The 22,134-nt window shown below is 40.2% G+C and overlaps 1 protein-coding gene across 2 annotated transcripts in view; it reads left to right on the forward strand.

Annotated features, from left to right (window-relative positions):
• GAB1 (GRB2 associated binding protein 1) overlaps nucleotides 1-22,134 on the forward strand; it is a 131,760-nt gene that overhangs the window by 99,617 nt on the left and 10,009 nt on the right. The window contains exons 3-8 of one of the 2 annotated variants that reach the window (XM_040967517.1): nucleotides 876-1,101; nucleotides 5,135-5,736; nucleotides 7,334-7,419; nucleotides 7,615-7,918; nucleotides 18,752-18,841; nucleotides 20,418-20,511. In XM_040967517.1, the coding sequence (XP_040823451.1) occupies nucleotides 876-1,101; nucleotides 5,135-5,736; nucleotides 7,334-7,419; nucleotides 7,615-7,918; nucleotides 18,752-18,841; nucleotides 20,418-20,511 (1,402 nt within the window). The remainder of the gene's footprint in view (nucleotides 1-875; nucleotides 1,102-5,134; nucleotides 5,737-7,333; nucleotides 7,420-7,614; nucleotides 7,919-18,751; nucleotides 18,842-20,417; nucleotides 20,512-22,134) is intronic. The other variant, XM_040967518.1, reaches the window with a different exon arrangement.

The raw sequence follows: 22,134 nt of genomic DNA on the forward strand, positions 1-22,134 counted from the left end.
AAAATTTTGTGTGCTTTGTCAGATGCTAATTAATTGAAAACTACTTTTAGTTTGAGAAAATAGCAGCTGAGCTTGTTTCTGAATTTTTGTCACTTCATTCCGTGTGTTGTCAACTCTTCATAAGGCACCCCTAGCAAAATGTAACCACTTATGCCAAGAGTTAATTCATTCATTCTTGGGTATGAGAGGTAAGAAAAGTGGATTTTCATATATTTCTTTAACATAATGCCATAATTTCAGTGTTGACTTGTGATAGCTGTAATCACATTTATCAGATATTGATTATAAAATGGTGTATAAAGCATACACCATGAAGTAAATGTTTTGTTGTTTTCATTCAGCTCAAAATATTTAGAGATTTAGTTAGGGAATTTCAAATGCCACAGATTAAATAGTGACTTAGAGTAGATCCTTGTGGGACTGAGAGAAGTAGAAAAATATATGCTGCCTGGGAGCAAGCAGGAAAAGCACAAGGATCAGAAGGCAGCCAGTGTGTTGCACAAGTTGTATTTACAAGTGGCTTCTATGTACTCCTCAGACGTGGCCTAGGAAGCACTTTATCATAGAAAAATGTACCTGTCCTCCTAAATCCACACAACACCTTCATTCCAGTAGACTCAAAACTAAAACCTGCTCAGACCAGGCTAGCCATGACTTCTGAAGAGCTTCTGGGATGGAGAAGGCCTCCTACCCTTAAATCTTCTGGACAAGAACCAGTTATTTCCTGTATAAATGTTACCATTTAGAAAGTACTTGTTTAAACTGACATTTTTTATGGACGATTCTGCTTTAGTGTGTTCAAAAAGTTTGTCTCCATACTTTAAAGTAGCTTTGTTTTACAAATTAAAAGTGTCTGTCAAACGTTGGTGTTGCAGATCCTGTGAAGCCACCTGGTAGCTCCTTGCAAGCACAAGCTGATTTGCCCTTACCTATAAACACAGCACCACCCTCCTCCCAGATGGACTCCTCCTCCACTCTACCTCCTTCCTATCAGCTCATCAGCCTTCCGCCACCACATGCGGAAACTCTTGGCATCCAGGAGGATCCCCAAGACTACCTCTTGCTAATCAACTGTCAAAGCAAGAAGCCTGAACCCACCAGGTAAATTGTGTGTGCATACCGACCTTCTAACCTGTTTACCCTTAACGTGAAGGCTTTCATGAACCATTTATACAGGTGTCTTGATATATGTTTGAGCGCCATAAGATGCTTGGATTATTGTGTTAATGAGTACCAATATTCAGATTTTTGTTGAAGAAACCCAGTGTTTGCTGTCTAGGGCAAAGACAGTTGTGCCTACAGGGCTCTTCTGGAAAGCTGTCTGTTGATGCCGTAGTCTTTGTTACAGATTCACAGTGTGACTTGCTTAACAGACTTCACTGATTTATAAATGGTGATCTTGCTCCATTTCTTATGTGATTGTAAACCAGCCAAGGGTCATCTTTTGTTTCTGAAGAAGGAGAGGAATACCTACTGCTAGAAGATTTTGAGAGCAAAACGATTCCATTGCAGTGAGTGTGTTGATTGGTTTGGATTTGTGTGAGAAATTAATCATACAGGTAAAATCCCAATATAGCAAATTTTATGGAATAATGGATAAATGGGGCTTTAGTAGATTTTGATGAACTCAAATAAATTCATGAAACTGAGATGAAGCAGAGCTTACTGCTGGCTTTGACTTGACTGCTTTCTAGATTGAACTAAATATGTGGCTTTTCAGGGCTTACCCAAAGGGTCATTCATGAAGCATTACTCAAAGCCTAGCCCCCACACCCTTCTCCTCTTCTAAAAAACCATAAGGTATTTTAGTCTGGTCAGCTTTGCCATTTGATGTTGCATAAGGCTCAGACTGACAGGGAATTTGAGAGCAGGTGTGTTTGCTTACTACTTAACAAAAATCAGTGATGCAAGCATTTGGTAAAGCAGTTGAGACTGCTCTTGGGATGTTTCCATCCCAAATCAGTGTGCCTAGATTCAAGTCCTGCCTCCACTTCTGATTCAGACTTCCCACCCTGCATCTTCAAAGGCAACAGTGATAGCTCAGTTAGCTAGGACCCTACCACCCTCACCGATGTGGGAGACTCAGAATTCTTAACCCTTTGCTTCAGCCTGGCCAAGTCCCTGCTGTTGCAAGCACCTGTGTTGAGTGAACCAGCAGATGGGAGATTCCTGTCTCTCAGCCTTTCCCATAAAAAGAAGGCATTTTTGGGACACAGCAAGGAAGCAATACTCATCAGACTAATTTCTGCTTTTAATAGCTGTGTGACAATTACTGATATGATTCATTGGGTGTGTTTTTTACAATAAAAAAAGTGGGGTAAGTCATAGAGAAGTAGATAAACAAGGTGTTTTTCAAACAGAGTCATTAGATATTAAAGCTATGCTTTTCTGGAAAAGTCATTTTTGATGTAAAAAGTGACTATTCTGTACCATCAAAGAAAGCACTTTAAATTTTTTTTTTTTGCATAGAAATTGTTTTTATCCACAAAGTGGTTTCTATGAGCCATTCTGCGAGGTGATGATTGGAAACAACTTAGAAAAGTTCCAAAGATGGGATTCTGAATATTTGTTGTAATGGGATTTTACTTTTAAGAAAAAAAGAAATATTTAAAATAAATCAACACTAGTTAATGCTATCAAATTCTAACTTGATTGTGCTTGTTTGCTGTGAATTTTTAAAATTACACACTTGCAATTTTGTTACCTGTGCTACTAACTTTTTATGTTAGGGAGATTCACAATTATCTTTCAGTATCAACTGTGAAATGCCAAGAGCTAAGTGGCAGTTTTCGGCACATTTTCTTTTATGTAGCGTTCTTCTTTGATTTCAGTTGGATCACGTCTTTCTTGATACAGTAGAAATTTTGAGCAAAATCATCACTCAGATACATTTTGCAAAAGTGACAGTTAAATCACAAATATTTGTGAGGTACTACTCACTATGTGCCTGCTATTATGTTTGGCGCTATCAAGGTACAAAATAATTACGTAAGATACAGTCCCGTTAGACAGAAGTGCCTTTGAAGATGACAAAGAAGACTTGTTAACAAGTCACAACATTCAGTATGTGACACATTCAGAAAATGACACATGAGAGCCACCTTACCAACTGTTCATTCTGCAAGACTCGGTTCAGACACGTGCTCTTCTGGGATGCATTCCCCCTAACTCATGGCTTGGAATAAACGTCAGAGTACATTTGTATAGCACCCTAATTGTGCCTCCCTATCTCTGTTTTATCACAGTATTAGAAATAGTTTGCTATTTTTACTTGTTCACCACTAAGCTAGTCACAGCAGGAAACTTGTTACTCATTATACCTTAGTTTCGCTTAGTGCCTGCATTTGAAGTAAATGAAGTGTAAATGTTGGAATATGCGTGGGTACATTAGAAATTCCTCAAAGGGAGAGTACTCGTGCTTTTAAGATGGGGGAAAAAAAGAAACTTCATCAGAAGAGTAAGATTTAGACTAGACGTATACCTGGTAGATGAAGGAAGGATGTCATTGGTAATTTGAGGGGGAAGAGGGGATGAGCAAAATACGGTGGGAGGAAGATGAGGATAGCGTGTAGAGGCCAGGGCTCTACTAAGGAGAGGTAAGCCAAGTTATTAGTTGTGCTTACAGTTCTGGCAATCTATAGAAAGCAGTAAGTGATCTACGGTTTGAAAATATTGGTTTAAGGAAGTGTAGAACTGTGTTCCCATGGGTAGACTGGGAAAGGGAGAAACTAGAGGAAAGTTCAGCTAGGAGAGCTCAGAAATGTAGATTGCGGCAGTCACAGGCTCAAAGTTCAGCAGTGGCAGTGAAAACAAGTGGAGCAGTGGATGCTGGCAGAGGGCAGGGCTCCGGTGCTGATCACTGGGTTTTGAGCCCAAAGAATCTGGGTAAATCAGAGTAATGCCAATGAAAAAGGGTAACTGAATTTAGTCTTGGGCATATGAGCAAATACTGGGATTAACAAACAGTAATACCAGCTTGGAAATACAGGACTCCAAATTTTATAGGAAGATGGGAGTTTGTGTTCGAAGGAGGTGATGTTGCAGAATAAGAGGATTCTTCTTTAGGGGCACTTGGAGGAAAGGGTTAGAGCAAGGAACTCTCAGGGCTCTTCCCAGGATGGGAGGCAGAAGGAGGAGCCAGTGAAGCAAGAAAATCATCAGTGAGAAAGAAGGAACATCCAAATAGCACAGTATGGGTTTTTTCACACACTAGAGAAGAGAGTTTTAGTGAGCTGGACCAACCAGGGCCAGGTATTACTGTAAAGTCAAGACAATTGAGCCTTTCAAAAAAACCATCCCAAGTTACTTAAATAATATATATTGCTTAAAGTGCTGTGGAACTTGGGACAACATCTGTGAATGTTTCGGGTGTCTTTGTTAGTATTGAGAAAATGAGAGTGTGTTTTATTGTTCATCTTGGCTTATACTACAGGTGAAAACTCCAAGTGCAGAGACCACACATGTGTCCAAAGCCTAAAATACACTCTCATGGGATTCCTTCAGGTTGAGTGTCGTTTGAAGGTGGTTAACTCTCGGAACCTGTTTACAGTGTTGGCTAAATATTTGATAACAATATTAGTAAAAGAGAGAATAGATGAAACCTGTTCAGTTGCCCCCACACTGTGGGTCACGTTGAATTTATTCATATCCAGGTCATCACTGGACTTGTAGTTTCACAGGACAACAAATTTGCCACTGGCAGGTTCAAAAGCAGTGGATCAGCTTTGTAAATTGTACTATACTAGATCTTTGCATGTTCTCCAAGGAGATGCGCTTCTTTATGCCTATCCCTTAATTATTCACCTTCCTCGGAGTTTTGTGATGTCTGATTCCAGTGCTTCCGGGGTTGCGGTTTTATGTGTGACTTTTATTGGGGATCCTGGTGGTTGCAAGCAGATACAGGACAAGAATTAAGGTTATGCTTTTGGTGGGTTAGTGGTGGTGGTTTTATTGTCTGATACATAATCATAAAAGGCTAAAGATATTTTTTGCTTTAAATCTTATGGATCATGCCAAAAAATCCAATGAGAAATGCCATTTATTTGATTGCAAAACTACATATGTTTGTTTGTCAAAGCTATATGATTCTCATCTTCACCATGTTTTTTCTTGTTTACTAACAATTTTTATTTAGAACACATGCCGACTCTGCAAAATCCACCTCTTCTGAAACAGACTGCAATGATAACGTCCCTTCTCACAAAAATCTACCCTCCTCCCAGAGCAAACATGGAGTGAATGGCTTTTTCCAGCAGCAAATGCTGTATGACTCTCCCCCATCACGGGCTGCTTCTGTGTCCATAGACCCCAACCTTTACAACCTGCCCAGGAGTTACTCTCATGATGTGCTACCAAAGGCATCTCCCTCAAGTACTGAAGCAGATGGAGAACTCTATGTTTTTAATACCCCATCTGGGACATCAAGTATAGAAGCTCAAATGAGGCATGTCTCCATCAGCTATGACATTCCTCCAACACCTGGAAATACTTACCAGGTTCCACGAACATTTCCTGATGGCACCTTGGGACAGACATCTAAGCTAGACACTATTCCTGATATCCCACCACCTCGGCCACCGAAGCCGCATCCAGCTCATGACAGATCTCCTGTGGAAACGTCTGGCCTCCCACGCACGACTTCCGACACCGATAGTAGCTACTGCATCCCTACAGCAGGGGTGCCGCCATCGCGTAGTAATACCATTTCCACTGTGGAGCTGAACAAATTGCGAAAAGGTCAGCTGTGTTTGGCTTCCACTCTGCTAGAGGTCAATGAAAGAAAGCCTGGCTTTTCTAAATATCTGCTTTATATATATATATATATATATATAGTATGATTATATATATATATATAGTATGATTATATCTTTTTCCTTCAGTTGTAGAGTTAGCCACTCTTATAGCAGAGATACAGAGTCTCAGTAGGTCACAGGACGGGAATGCGTGTGTGTGTGTGTGTGTGTGCGTGTACCCATGTGTACTCTGCTAGAAGGTTCAGCAAGTTTGTACTTTATCATTCCAGAAGCGGACAGCCTTCATGATGCCTTGCTCCCTTAGGATGCCTGTACCTATCTCTCCCACTTTTTCTGTGTCCTGGGTGTGCAGGCCCTCCCTTGTGGCAGAGCAGTAGGGAGTAGCCCAGCCAGAAAGCAGCTCCAACTCATACCCTTTCCTATATGTGTGTACTATTATGGCTACTTTTGTGTCACATCTGTCAGGTCCTATTTCCTTCCTTTTTATACAACCAAATTTTACATAGTGTCTAACAGGTGAGACTTTGTACCAGTCATGCCCTTATGCATTTTGTTAGTGGGTTTTTTGTTTATTTTTGAAGTACTGAATCTTCTCTCCTGTTATCACTGGCTGTTTCACGTCCTGCTCTAGCGAGTATAACCCTTTACTGCCGCCTGACCTACAGCCTGCTGACCAAAGGTCACAAGCTTTGAAAGGAGAAAAAAATGAGTGTAGATTATTCTCAGATTCTAGAAATGCATAAAAATGGAAAACCAGTGTTTTTAACACACATGCCCTAAAAGCTCTGGGCTAAACTTTATGTATTTTGTGATGGTTTTCCAACCATCTTAAAGAAAGGTAGATATTTAGTGTATCAAGCATAGTTCCTATTTTAGTGCCTTTGTACTCACACATTCAGTACCAATTTCTAAACCCCTTTTCAAGGTTACTGTATAAGCTAGCTGTAAGGTAGTGAGACATAAATAAGGATGAAGGTGGCTTAGAAGATGAGAAAATAGGGGTGGGCATTTGTCACAGTGATTAAGCCATCATTTAGCATGCCAGCCTCCCATATTGAAACACCTGGATTCAAGTCCTAGCTCTAACATCCATTCCAGTTTCCTATGAATGCACACACTGGAGGCAGTAAATAATAACTCAAGTACTCTGGTTTCTGCTACATGTATGAGTTCCAGGCTCCTGGCTACAGCTTCACCCAGTCCTGGCTGCTGCAGGCATGCAGGGAGTAAACCAACAGGTGATTCATTCTCTTTCTCTCATTGCTTTCAAATAAAGAAACAAAAATGTTTAAAATAAGAGGAAACCAAAAAGTGCTGTTTTCTTTGCTATCTTTAGTTATAACCCAACTCATCCCAGACTTAGGCAATCCTCAATAATCAGATACTGTCGTGGGCATTGGTTAGCATTTATGTGTCTGTTTTTTAGTGATTTCATATGCTAATTTGAGATATTTCAAATCTCTGTGTATGCATGCGTGCATATCTATGTGTGTGTTGTAGAGACTGGTAACCTGGCTCATTCCTACCTACCCAAAATCTGATAAAGATGAGAAGAAATGATAGTTTGTTCTTTATTTTAGATGCTAGTTCTCAAGACTGCTATGATATCCCACGAACATTTCCAAGTGATAGATCTAGCTCACTTGAAGGCTTCCATAATCACTTTGTAAGTATAATTGACCTTGGCATCTTTGAGTGCATGTCATTGTCAACATCTTTGTACTCGGTGTCCTGAGACTAGATGAAATCACGAAGTAAAAATAACCGTGGATCCCTTTTGAATAGATGTGATTCAATGATTATGTTTTCACATATGATGGTAGTTTCTGTTTATTAAGACAGATGTTAATGTGTATTTTAGAAAATCAAAAATGTGATGGTAGTGGGAAGTGTATCAAGTGAAGAACTGGATGAAAATTACGTTCCAATGAATCCCAACTCACCGCCACGACAACATTCCAGCAGTTTTACAGAACCCATTCAGGAAGCGAATTACGTGCCAATGACTCCAGGGACATTTGATTTTTCTTCATTTGGAATGCAAGTTCCTCCACCTGCTCATATGGGCTTCAGGTCCAGCCCAAAGACCCCTCCCAGAAGGCCAGTTCCCGTGGCAGACTGTGAACCACCGCCAGTAGACAGGAACCTCAAGCCAGACAGGAAAGGTAAGAGGAGCCTGGAGAAAGAGAAGGGTGGGAGGATTCCTGTCACGAAATCCAAAACAGAGCTGGGACTAGAATGTCTGAAAATGTTCATGTTACCTTAGTCGTCAGCCTCATCAAGCAAAGCAGCGCTGATGTTGGTACCTTAATTGTTTTTATAGCATGTGTTGATGCCTTGGTGAGATTTCTTAAGTCTCTGATCTCTAGAGAAGAGGTTACAAACTAAAATGCTCACAGGGGTTTGCAGGGAACATGAGTGTCCTTACATTCACCTTAATAGAGCAACGAATTGCTGCTCAACTGCAATCTTTTGTCGAATTGTGAAAACAGGGACCAAACAGGCATACCTTCTGTTATATCAACACACACCCAAAAATGGAATTTCACATGCACTATCTTCTGAATTCTAATGTTATAATTAAAATATTATTATATAATTACAATATATTTTTATGGAACTATTTGGAAAAAAAATTTGCAAAACCAAGCATTTCTCCAAGCTAGAAAGTACATTTAGTTACTATTTTGTAACCTGTTCTCCAGAGTGTATGATACCAAACCAAATTTTAAAATTGTTAATGTACTTGACCTAATTGTTTAAGATCAATGCAGTAGCCTGGATAATGTTTCTATTCTGCTGGTGTAACAGCTTTTTAAAAATTATTCTGCCTTTGCTGGAGAATATAAATAAATGCTTCTCTTTTTTCATACTGGCCTTCTAAAGTAGCACTAAATTTTAAGGTAGCATGTTCTGTTAGGAACTCTGATATTAAAAAAAAAAAAATTTCAGCCATGTTGGTTAATATCCACTCGAGTTTTTCAAATTTGTGTTAAAGTGGTTAAAACATAGACAACTTGCTGGGTTCCCACATACTACTTGTGTGATTTAATCTTGACAACCAAAAAATTGGCGTACATATGGTAAGTGGCACAATTTCTGGCTCTCTGCAGGAATTTCAAGCACATTTAGAAAGTCTCATGCTGTCTGCAGTTTTTTAAGAACATGTACTGTATGTTTCTCGTTAACCTTGGCCAAGATCACTAGTACTAGTTCGATGAAGGTCCAGCCGTGGGAAAGCAACCTACAGACACTCAGAGTATCTTAAGGGTTTTGCTGTGTTTGTGAGCACTCTTGCAAACCAGGCGATTCTAGGAGACTGTCCTGCTCTCCACCTTCCTGTCTCATGGGATATCTACCTCTGCTTTCTTTCATCTCCTTCCCTTCCCTGTTCTGCTCTGTAACTGCTGCCTTCCTTGGGTTCTGCCTCCTGAGGTTTCTGACTGCCATGTGCCTGAAAGGCGGGACCCTTCCTCCTGGCTCCTGTATATGTCCCCTGTCTACGCCCATACCACCCTGAACGCACCCGCTCTCATCTGTATATGTTCCCTGACAGCCTTCACACCAGCTTTTGACTCCTTCGTCCCTTATTCACTCACTTGGGATGACTTGGTTGGCCTAATGTCTTTACACAACAGGCCACCTAATAGTGTGGTCGTGTGTCCAGGGTCCATCTTTGATCCAACAGCTATGAAGATGGTCATGTTCGATGCCCAGAGCCATCCAGACTGCCTGGGGAACAGGGCCATGGTTGGGGTGGTTATCTGAGAAAGAGAAGGAGCTTTTTATTGGGTCAAGTTTCCTTTTTTCTTTGTCCTAATGTGTTTCATAATCTGTACTTTAGACATGAGTTATTTTCCTCTTTGCAATATGCACAAGTGTACTTGAACATGTACAGATCTGTAATCACAGATCATGGAAAGATTCAGATTGTATGTACAAACTCTGAAATATTTGGATATCCTATTTTCATGTTTCAACTAAGACTTTAATGGATACATGTTGGCAGCAGATCACTGCCTTTTTAAAATAGACTTATTTATTTGTTTAAAATCAAAAAGAGAGATCTTCCATTCACTTGTTCATTCCCCAAGTGGCTGCAACACCCACAGCTGAGCCAGACTGAAGCAAGATGTTTTTGTGGTGTGTGATCATTGTTTCCAGGTTTCCTATTTCTTTTTCCTATATCTATAGGGAGAGGGGGAGACAAGGGGAGAAGCCACATCTAGTTCCCACCTGCCCAAGCACCCAGGGGTGGGGAACAGCCATCTGATATTAACCCACGGTCTTGATGTGGCTTATGCTCTGTGGGTTCTGCCCAGATGGTTCCAATAGTACTGAAATGTCGTTCTCGCCAATCCAAGGATAAGGGAACACTTTCAATGACCATTGGCTGACCTAGTCCTCATTCACCCAGATGTTTACTGTCGTCCTTGGGCATGAGTAGATGTCTAATTTGTTCTGTTCTTCTATTGCCATGGTAAGAGATGTCTTCTGCAGGCTCCCATGGGCTACAATGGCTTCTATGTAGATCTAGGCCAGCTGTCTTCTACTCCATCTTTTCTACTGAGGAGGACCAGTTCTCACAGGTGGGCCCAAGAGTCCAGGATAGGCAACTCGGGCTCTACCAGGTCCCCTGCCCCAGGGGCTCTCAGATACAGCACCCACCATGCATATTTTTAAAGCCCAAATTCAGACCTCAAAGCCAAGTTTAAAAATCTCATTTGGATTTGAAATTCTTAAAATTATTCATAGCAGCAGATGAGTATTTTAATTTCACATTTTGTTACATCATATAAATGCCTTAATCTGCTATTCTGTCATTTTAGTAATTAAAGCTTAATTTTAAAAAAACTTATTTCTATCAAATATGGCTTGATTTATTTCAAAACACATTCTAACTAGCTCAGTACCCAATATCACTGATTTGGGTCTTGGAAGGATTTACAATAAATGAGTGACATTCTAGTCTTGTTAATATACCCAGTTGTAGTTTATAGTGAGCATAGTAGTTTATATACTCTTGAGTCAAACAAACTGTGAAAATACACAGGCTCTGGATACTGACATGTAAGTGTCATCGTGGCATCTCTGCTGACACCCAATCTGTGGTAGCCATATCCATATTTTCACCATTTTCTTTATAAAGTTGCAAAAAATCCTCTCACCTCCATTCATCTGTTTATTAGACTGTGGCTCTCAGACTGCCCTTTGATTTCTTTGGCATTGTCCATCCATACTTTTTTGCAGTAGCTCTCAACATTAATTATTGTATTGAGTCTTTAATAAAACAATGCTGGCTTTCTTAGTGTGTTTTTAAATGCACCAGTTAGGTTAAAGTAACTTCAGGCCCAGGTCCCTACTGTGGTGTCCAAAGCCTTTAGAATATCAGCCCTGAGGAGCTTCTTCCCCAGGTGAATTCTTTTTTATTAGGCATAGTGATATAGCTGCTCTCAACACTTTTGTTTATCCCAGGACAGCCCCCAAAGAAGTTTTTGAATAAGATATTGCAAAGATGATAATACATGTGTAAGTGACAACTGAATGATAATAATATAACTAGGCTTTTATGAACAGGTGTTAAAATTTGAATCTTAAGTCAGGTTTTAGGTTAACAGAGCAATTTTTTTAAGATTTATTTATTTTTATTGGAAAGGCACATTTACAGAGAGAAGAAGATACAGAGGAAAGATGTTCCATCCTCTGGCTCAATTCCCAGGTAGCCACAATGCCTGGAGCTGAGCCAATCTGAAGCCAGGAGCCAGGAGCCTCTTTCAGGTGTCCTACACGGGTGCAGGCTTTGAGCCGTCCTTGACTGCTTTCCCAGGCCCCAAGTATAAGGAGCTAAATGGGAAGTGGAGCAGCAGGATATGAACTGGCACCCATAAGGGATTCTGATGCATGCAAGGTGAGAACTTTAGCCACTAGGCTCTCATGCTGGGCCCAACACAGAGCAGTTTAAAGGCAATAAATGATGATGCACAATTTTACAGCTAGACGTCATGTGAGGTTTTATTTTTCCCAAATATTCTTGACCTTCAGATTTGTATATCAGCATTACTTTACTGTATTACTCTTTATAAAATGAGACCACTAAAACAAGTATAAAAAATTTTCAGTACTGTTCATAGATAAATTTTGTGAGTTAGCAAAAGATAATATTGTGAATTACTTTTCTCTCTTGGTTTTGGAGATACTGACTAGAAATGGCATAATTTCCAAAATGCTTGGAAGATTAATCTGTGCCACATTACACCTGTAATGATACAGAAAGTAAATTTTGCACATTAAATTGAATTTATTCAAGCAGTGTCTACTAGAGTATGGCACAGCATTCCATTAAGTTTTCAAAAAGGCTTGCCTGCTGAATTAATCATGACCATGTGTGGCTACTTTGATCATATTTGAGAACCAGCTAGGGGAAGGAAAACTGAGTTCTTCCTCATTTCTTTATAAAAGATAAGCAAGCAGAAATGTGTGAAATCAATCAACTTTAAAAGAAAGGCAGTTTAACATTCTATTCAAGGCAGAGTTACATGCCTACCAGTTACGGCATAAAGTCATCGCTGGGCCTTATTTCTCCAAAAACGGGGAAGGAAAAGGCTTTTTCCCTGAAGATGCTCACTGTCTCCTGGGGGAGGCAGAAGAGTAAACACATTATCATAATGACCATGGAAGGGGCTATGGTACAGCGGAGCTCTTGAAACTGGTAGGGATGCTCCCCTGAGGAAAGTCTGATTTGCAATTAAATGGTGCTGGAGGTTGCAGGATTGAGAAAACATGAATCAGAACAACCTATTTGGATGCTTTGAAAAAGAGGAGAGCTACAACAGGCCCGACATCTTGGGTGGATGGGCGGGCGGCTGGCAGGCAGTCTGTGGACAAGTGGAAGGAAAGCAGCAAAGGAAGAAGAAATGCCGAATGCCTCGCAGGTGCCTGATCCTGAGGGTGTTATAATCCATGCTAATGAGTTTGGACTTCATTCTAAGTACACTATTATGCAGGCAGGTAACTTAATCCGGTTGGCCCTAGAGTGTTCATTCTGATTTAAGATTGCACTTGAAAAAATCAGCTGCACCATAATGTAAGTGTTATGAAAACCACACTGGTTCCATCATCCCCCTCAGAGGATGCTTTGCTCCGCTTTCCTGTGGAGAGTTCCTGAAGCCTTGGTTGAGGCAAAATCACACAGGAAAGGCCCAACAGAAGGCCATGGTCCACTTGCTTCAACTCTCAGTAAAAGTGGAGGTCACATAGTTATCCATTGAGAGGGTATGCTTTTCAGAGAAACAGTGGGTAGGTGAAGTACATTCTGAATTAAAAAAAGACACATGGTGTTTTTTGGGTTTTTTTTTCTATTTTCTAAAGCAAATGTATGAAACCTTGTATGGCCTTCATTTTAAAGAACAGCAATGGAAATGCCAGTTCAAGTTCCTGTGTCACATCTGATCCAGCTGCCTGTTAATGTGCATCCTAAAAGCCAGCACATGATAACCCAAGTGCTTGGGTTCCTGCCACTCAAACACTCAGATGGAATTTCCAGCTCCTGGCTCCGGCCTGACGCAACCCTGACTGTGGCCAGCATTTGGCACGTGAACCAATGGATAGATCAATCTCCTTCATCCTGTCTTTTGAATAGATGAATGGAAAGAGCACGATTGATGCTGTTCCTTCTGTCAGGATTGAATGAGAGTAGTGCTATATTGTGGGTCTTTTTGCCTTGAGATCACTGCATAAAAAAAAAAAGGCATTGGTGCACTGCACTTTGCTAGGCTTTTCTTCAACATGCAGAAGAATAGTTCCTCAGAATAAAAATCCTCTCACAATTTTTGATGGATCATTTTTGCTAAGATCACTTGACTGCTTTCAAAATTACTTACTCTGGGGCTGGTATTGTGGTACAGCAAGTTAAGCCTCTGCATGTAATGCCAGCGTCCCATATTCAGCCCCTGCATCCACATGGAAGGTCCAGATGAAGCTGCTGGCTCCTGGCTCCGGCCTGACCCAGACTCCAGGTGTTGCAGCCATTGGGGATGGAAGAGTCTCTCTCCTCTTCTCTGTAACTCTGTCTAAAATAGAAAATGCTCTGTGTAGTTTGCAGCATCATGTTCGCTTCCATTTTACATTTGTCTGTATTTACTGGACACTCCAAAGATGGGTTGGAGGAGTTGGTCTGCTTGACCAATGCAGAGCAAACTCATCATTGAAACCAGAGTAATGGGGAAAAAAGCAGGTGGCTATGGCAAATCACAAGCAAGGAGTCAGACAGCTGATGCTTAATTCCTGAACTGCCCCCTGGGGAGCCAAGGCACTGGATATTGTCATTCATAGCTGGGTGTGATCAGTTCACATGTGGGCTTCTGACTGGTCCACAGTGCATGTGGCCTTCTTTTGATTGGCCAGTATGCTTCCTTTGGAATGGCACAGGTGGATTCCAGACTGTCTGGGTCCAAGGGAAGACTGGGTGTTAGTTTCTCTGATCAGGTTCTGTAAATGTCTACAAAAACTCTGAGAATTAAGATGTCAACCATGAGAGGTTTAGGTGCAATTTCTGTCTTTAGAATTAGAGTCTGTGTCACTCCTTTAAAAAAGTCAGTCTTCTCAGAGCAACTGTAAGCTGAGAAAGAGAGATGGAGGCATGATAAGATCTACACCAAAGGCATTAGGGGTATGGACTTAGCTCTGTAATGACTGACAAGAAATTACTGGTCCTGAAACTAAAGCTTCCAGAGAAATGTAATGATTTTAAATATCTGTTTAATGTTTGAAGTACTTAGAATTTACTTAGGAAGACTCACTTTGTACATAAACACAAAACAATTCAGATCCTTTCCTATAGTGAGGATTATCAGACTAGAATAGGATATAGGAATGACAGAAAGAATTCTTTATCTAGATTCTTGATCCAAAAGATTCAAATCCTGGCTCTACCTGTTTGTCACCAGCTCTGTAACTCTGAGCAAATTACTCAACCTCTCCCTCTAACAAATGCTGTAAATTATCAAAGGTGTTCTAATTGTACCTTCCCTACAAGGTTGTTGTAAGTATTACATGAGTTTTTACAAAAAAAAAAAATCTATTTATTTTTATTGGAAAGGCAGATATACAGAGAGGAGGAAAAGAGAGGAAGATCTTCTGTCTGATGGTTCACTCTCCAAGTGGCCACAGTGGCCAGAACTGAGTCAGTCCAAAGCCAGGAGCCAGGAACTTCTTCCTCCATGTCTCCCATGCAACTGCAGGGTCCCAAGGCTTTGTGCCATCCTCAGCTGCCCTCCCAGGCCACAAGTAGGGAGCTGGATGAGAAGCAGGGCCTCCAGGATTAGAACCAGCAACCATATGGGATCCCGGTGTGCGCAAGGTGAAGACTATAAGCATTAGGCTATTGTACCAGACCCTACATGAGGTTTTTAGCATGCCTAGGACCAAGGAGTCCTCAGTAAATGTTCATTATTAATGATTCGGTGTAGTGATTTTTCTCAGGGCACTCTCAATGTGTTAAATAGAAACCATTTGAGTGTTGCATAGCAATTCACAGAGATGGATCGGTAAAGCTGTGACAGAAATTGATGGTAAAAGAGCTGAAATAGAGAATAATCTTTCCAGAGAAAAGCTGTGGTTCAAAGAACACAACACCCAAACCACAAGAAGCTTTTCCTTGCAGCACCTTCCATGTCCTGCAGGACTTCTCCAGATCATGACAGGAATTCTGTGTCCTGTGGAACCATTTGTTGTCTTGGAATGGAATTTTTTGAGTAGAACTTGAAAGAAGCTGGGCCGTGCATTAGAATTTTTCTCCCATAGCAGGCTCTTTAATGCATTCTGTTGTTGCTTTTCAATTTGAATAGCATTCACCTAGCTGAAGAAGAATAAAGCAAGATAGGAGTTGAGTTTCTTTCTCACTCTCTCTTTTTTTCTATTAAGACTATTTTTCTTCCTTCCCAAGCAGTAGATTTGTCTTGGCCTTGTTCTTCTTCTTCTAAGCATAAGTTTCAGAAGAGCCTTTGTAGTATTTTTCTTAAGCCTTTCCTTTCATTTTGGAAAGTTGCCATGAAGCCAGCATTTATCCGGGCTTGAGTAACTTGTTTCTGACCTTGGTTATCTGCGTTCTCCATTTCAGTGGTACTCACTTGAAAAGCACTTTTTGTTGTCATCTTGGCAACTCGTTAGTGTTTCAAGACCAAATATAGATGCAGGTGAGAGAAATGACCACTACCCTGTAACTGAGGCTGTACTCCTAGACACCCAGCAAATGGTACCGTTACTAAGCCTGGGATGGTGAAAGTGGTGTTGGTTTAGAGAAGAAATTATCCATTTGGTTTCAATTTTAGAAGAGGCATTTGGAAGTGACTTATTACAAATGATGGGAAGTGGGCGACTAAAGAAAAAAGTGAGAAATCATAACTAGGCAAATGAGGTAGTCAAGCCTTGGGTATTGAACCAAAAACTCGGATCAGATACTCACGCTGTCAAGAAATGCAGAATAGGGCCCAGTGCATTGGCCTAGCAGCTGATGTCCTCACCTTGAACATGCCGGGATCCAATGTGGCCACTAGTTCTAATCCCGGCAGCCCCGCTTCCCATCCAGCTCCCTGCTTGTGGCCTGGGAAGGCAGCTGAGGATGGCCCAAGGCCTTGGGACCCTGCACCTGCATGTAAGACCCAGAGGAAGTTCCTGGCTCCTGGCTTAGGATTAGTTCAGCTCCGGCCATTGCAGCCACTTGGAGAGTGAATCATTGGATGGAAGAACTTTGTCTCTCCTCCTCTCTCTATATCTGACATTCCAATAAAAATAAATAAATCTTTAAAAAAAAGAAGAAGAAGAAAGAAATGCAGAATAACCACTGAGAGAGAACCACAGTAAAAGAAATCAGGAAGAAGTTGCAGAGTTAGTGAAAATGGGTCTTTCAAGAAAAGAGGGGTATGTGGGAGACCTAGAAGAAGCTCCTGGCTCCTGGCTTTGGATAGGCTCAGCTCCAGCTGTTACGGCCACTTGGGGAGTCAACCAGCAGATAGAAGATCTCTGTGTCTCCTTCTCTTTGTGTATATGACTTCCTTTAAAAAAAGAAATAAAGAAAGAAAGAAACTAAGTAAAAAAAAGGAGGAGGGCAAGGACAAATTGGGCAATCACCCACAAGCCAAAAGTGGTTATTAAAGCTTTTCATAATTATTAAACATCACATCATGCATGTATCAGCCACCTGTGGCTTCACGTGGATGTAGTGCTTCAAGTACCTCCATCTAGTCACAGCACTGTCAGCTTCACACTCGAGTGAAGCAGTAAACACACATTTCTTTTCTTCTGGCTGAGTTTTCTTCTTTGTGATTTTGTGTGATCCCAGAGGAGTTCCAACTGAACTCCAGACGTCCTTAGAGTCCCCAAATCCCAGCAGGCACAGACATGCTGTACAAAATAGAAAGCACCACACCGGTAGGTCAGAGAGGAAGCGTTAATTTGCCTCTGATTAAACTTGTAAGCTGAGCATTCCCCTTCTTTATATCCTCTGGGAATATCTTATCCATAAAATAAAGAAACTGGATTTGATTTGTGAGGTCCTAAAATTTTTTTTTGAAAAGTAGTGCACTGTTTAGGAGACTTTAAAAAGTTGACTTTTTCTGACTTCTAATTAAATGCTCTGCCGTTGTGGATCCTGGATATCATTGAGGTTAGTAAATGACTGTTGCCTCAAATTTCAATGTTGCCATTTTAAGCTAGGCCTACCTCATTTTTTTGTTGTTGTTTCTTAAACATTTATTTGAAAGTCAGAAATACAGAGCGAGAGGAAGGAACAAAGCAAGAGCCTCTATCTGTTGTTTCACTTCCCATATGTCTGCAATGGCTATGGCTGGACCACACCAAAACCATGTGTTTCATCCAGTTGTCTCACCCAGGTAGCTATCCCAGATCATTAACAGAAAGCAGAATCAGAAGTGAAGCAGCCAGGACATCAACTAGACCCATTTGGGATGCCAGCATTTTAGATGGAGACTTTACCCAGTACACCAAAATGCTGGCCAGCCCCAGGATCACCTCATTTTTAAATAAACACATTGTATTACTTATCTAACATACAAAATTGGTTAATTTGAGAATTTTTATCTTTTATAACATGGAGAATAACATTGTAAGGAGACAGGAGCTAGATACCTTATTGAAATTTTATTAACATGCCAACTTTTAAATTCCAGTAATTAGGACTATCTGGTACTACTGTGACTAGGGTGGATTACATTACCCCTTCAGATGATATTGCTTCTTCGTTGATTAACTAATAGGGAAAGTTCGATTACAACAACGGAATATCAACTCAGTGCTTTCCATGGGGCTTGCTTGTGTGTGAGAGAGATTAAAGGAATGGCAGCTAAATATATCTAGATTAAAGGTGGACAGTACCGCAATCTAATTGTGAGCATCCACTGAGCATTGAGGAGAAACAAATAAATAATGGTGCTGGCTTTGGGTTTGAGAAATACAGTGGAGGCCCTGCCTGCTTTACAAGAGCGGAGTCTGGAGGCATAGAAGTAGTCAGCTGGAGTTTTAAAGTTATCTACAGCAACTTAGAAAAGTCATATTATCAGAAATGCATAATCAGAAACATAAGAAAAATTTGCATTTTCTTAGACACCAAACTTCAATGAAAAGATGTCGCTGAGATCTGAGGGATTCTATAATTTCTTCTTTTATCCCATGTTATAAGACATGTTAGAAGAAAACCTAACATGGCCCATGCTTTTCCTCCCTTTCCTCGAAGTTAACTACTAACCAGGCTGGTGACGCCATTCATAACCCTGCGCTTATTACACTGGTGCATGCAGCTTCCCCCTTCGCATGGTGCCTAGCATGCAAGAAATAGAGCAAGACTGGAATATGTTCCACAAACTGATATTTATGCTTCTGAGATGTAACGTTTCTGTATGGGGCTTTGTTAACTTTTTTTACAGAATCCATTTTCCAATTTAAAAATAACATCATATTAAGAGAGTCTTCTTTTTACCAATTAGGTCAAAGCCCTAAAATTTTAAGACCCAAACCCCATGGTTTAGAGCGAACTGATTCACAAACCATAGGTGACTTTGCTACAAGAAGAAAGGGTATGTACTTCAGCACCGCATGCCGTATGGGGTGTTGGGAATTTATCTTGCAATGTTCATTTAAAAAAGTAAATAGTGAAAAAGAGCCTTAAATACTACTGCTGTTATGAATAAAGCTCCCCAGCATGTTGTTTGTAAAATGAATGCTTCCTGTAATATGCCATTAACAGCAGCATGTTATATATCAATAATATGTGATACTCACGTATCCTTCAGTGTTGTTCTTTTAATTTTTTGGACAACATAGTGTTTTCTTTAAGCTTGTAAACTGCTTTTGTGTCCTGTCTTTATGTGTGTATATTCTGTCCTGAAACAATAAAAGATCATTTCTTGCATTAATTATCCCATTACTTAGAGGTGAACAGCTATATTGCTATGTATTAGCTTTAGAGTATCAAAAAAGTACATTAAAGACATACCTTTGATCAGTATTTTCTCTACATGTCTATTTTAAGAATATAGACAAAAATCATTTTAACTCAAATTTAATCAATTTGGTATCACTATATTTAATGGAAATGCTTACTCATGAGCCTCACTGAAACTGTGTGGTTCTTGAATATGACTACCTATTTTATGGTTTGATCATAATTACAACTGTTAGTTAAAACTACACACATAAGAACAGAAACTATGTTGCAAACTGAGAAAATAAATTTTTTTAAAAGTGGCAGGATTAAATAATGCCTAAATATTCTTCTAAAGCATAATTAATATTAACAAATAAGATTATGTTAGTTATTTTCCTTACTCTAAACAATCCTGTCAATCTTAGCAAAGGGCTAAGAACCCTATTACACATACTAACATGATAATTATCTACTGTCACAGTGAGATAAAGACCACTTATAAATAAAACTAGAACAAATGCTAGCATGTGCTGAATTTTATTTAATTGCTATTTATTTGTTGACTAAATTAAGCTGAAATTATCAGGTAATGTTTTAGAAACTATGGCCTTTTCCCAGAGCAGATTTTGAGTCTAAACATACAGTAATTATGGGTTTGCTGTTTCCAGATTATACATGAGTTGTCACAAATGGTTTGATTATTTCTCTGGACCTCAGCAAAGTTGTACCTTCTTTTTAACGAAGATTTGTTTTTCAAGCTTTCTGTGCATCATTTTTGTCTGTAGCTTCTAACTGATACTTCAGTATTGAAGAATAGGAACTCTTTATATAGTTGATTAAATTTTCATATTGGCAATTTAAAATTAGTGAGAAGAGTTCATGAAAGAAAGAGATGTGTTAATTGAGCACCAATGGAGGAATTGAGTCCTATTGTGCTTTCTTGTTCTCAGTTTATGTTCATAAAGTTTTACTTAAGGAACAACATGTCAGATTAGAATGTGAGACCTTGAGCTATTAATAATTATTATGAATCATTTAGTTTTTGTTACTAGTTATTTGGATCCTTGGAAAAATCACTTAATAGCCCTAAACCTCATTTCTTGTGTGAAACAAGCTGACCATAGATGTACTCTGGCTACTTAATATAGTCTGAGATATAAATGGAGGTTCTTGTTATGTTTTCCAAAGCTCTATAAACTAAAAATCTCTTCTATTTGTCTTTTCAGCCAAGCCAGCACCTCTAGAAATAAAACCTTTGCCGGAGTGGGAGGAGTTGCAGGCCCCAGTTAGATCTCCCATCACCAGGAGTTTCGCTCGAGAGTGAGTCCTCTGTTCAGAACACCTTATTGGAACAACCACTGTCTGGAATTGTTGTTATTGTGGAAAATATCAAAAATTAACAAACTTTAAAGAATGGCCTGGGAAGTGCCACCTTTTTGGGGTTGCTAAGTCTATTTTCATTCAGTGTTGATTTTTCCACTCCACTTTTCCTGAACCTATCATGCAATTTTCCATAGGCTCCATGGGATTCCATTGTGACAGCTAACAGAATATGTATGTGTAGACCTTTGTGTTTAAAACGGTTCTACTTTCGTTTCTGTTATGATAAATATCAATAGATACTTATCTTATGTAAATAGAAGTTCCTTGGGGTTCTCAATTTTTTTTTGAAATGTGAGGTGTTTGTGAAACTAAAACTTCCTGAGAACAACTGATCTGGAAATTTTTTTAGAAGATTTATTTGTTTTTATTGGGCCTGGCACGGTGGCTTAGCAGCTAAAGCCCTCACCTTGAACACGCCGGAATCCCATATGGGCGCCAGTTCTAATCTTGGCAGCTCCACTTCCTATCCAGCTCCCTGCTTGTGGCCTGGGAAAGCAGTCGAAGACAATCCAATGCCTTGGGACCCTTAACCTGTGTGGGAGATTTGGAGGAAGTTCCTGGCTGCTGGCTTAGGATTGGCACAGCACCAGCCGTTGCGGTCACTTGGGGAGTGAACCATTGGACGAAAGCTCTTCCTCACTGTCTCTCCTCCTCTCGACACAGACTGACTTTCCAATAAATATAAATTTTTAAAAATGTATTTATTTTTATTGGAAAGGCAGATATACAGAGCAGAGGAGAGACAGAGAAGAAGATCTTCCAACCGATGATTCACTTCCCAAGTGGCCGCAATGGCTGGAGCTGAGCCAATCCAAAGCTATGAGCTCTTCCAGGGCTCCCATGCGGGTGCAGGGTCCCAAGGCTTTGGGCCATCCTTGACTTCTTTCCCAGGCCACATGGAGGGAGCTGGATGGGAAGCACAGCTGCTGGGATTAGAACCGGCACACATAGGGGATCCTGACGCATTCAAGGTGAGGACTTTAACCACTACACTATCATGCCGGGCCCCATGATCTGAAAGTTTTTTGTTTGAGAATCATGTAATTGGGATTTATTTAAATATATATATAGGGTGGTGAGAATAATTTGTGAAGTTAGAGGAATATGTTGAATATGTGTTTGTGTTTTATATGCATTGTTATATATTTCTTATATGTATATGTGTATATATATATATGTATATAAGAATTCTTGGAGTGGGAGTGGTGGCATAGGAAGTTAAGCTTAGAACCTCACAGCCTATACCTAACACCTGGTTTCTGCCCTGGCTTCTCTGCTTCTAGTCCTCTTCCAGCTAACACACATCCTGGGAGACAACAGGTAGTTGCTTAAGAACTGGAATGCCTGCAACCTACCTGGGAGACCTGGATGGAGTTCCAGGCCATTGGCCTCAGCCTGACCCAGCCCAGATTGTTGTGGGCATTGGGAAAGTAAACCAGGGGCTAGTAAAAAATCTCTCTCACATTCTTGCCCTTTCAATTAAGTAAGCATTTTTTCAAAATAGGAATTTTTAAATATTCCTTTTTATATTTATGACTTCCTACTTAGTGGCTAGGTCAC

This window comes from Ochotona curzoniae, unplaced genomic scaffold, assembly GCF_017591425.1.
Source record: "Ochotona curzoniae isolate NIBS_2020 unplaced genomic scaffold, NIBS_Ocur_1.0 scaffold_4506, whole genome shotgun sequence".
Classification (NCBI taxonomy): Eukaryota; Metazoa; Chordata; class Mammalia; order Lagomorpha; family Ochotonidae; genus Ochotona; species Ochotona curzoniae.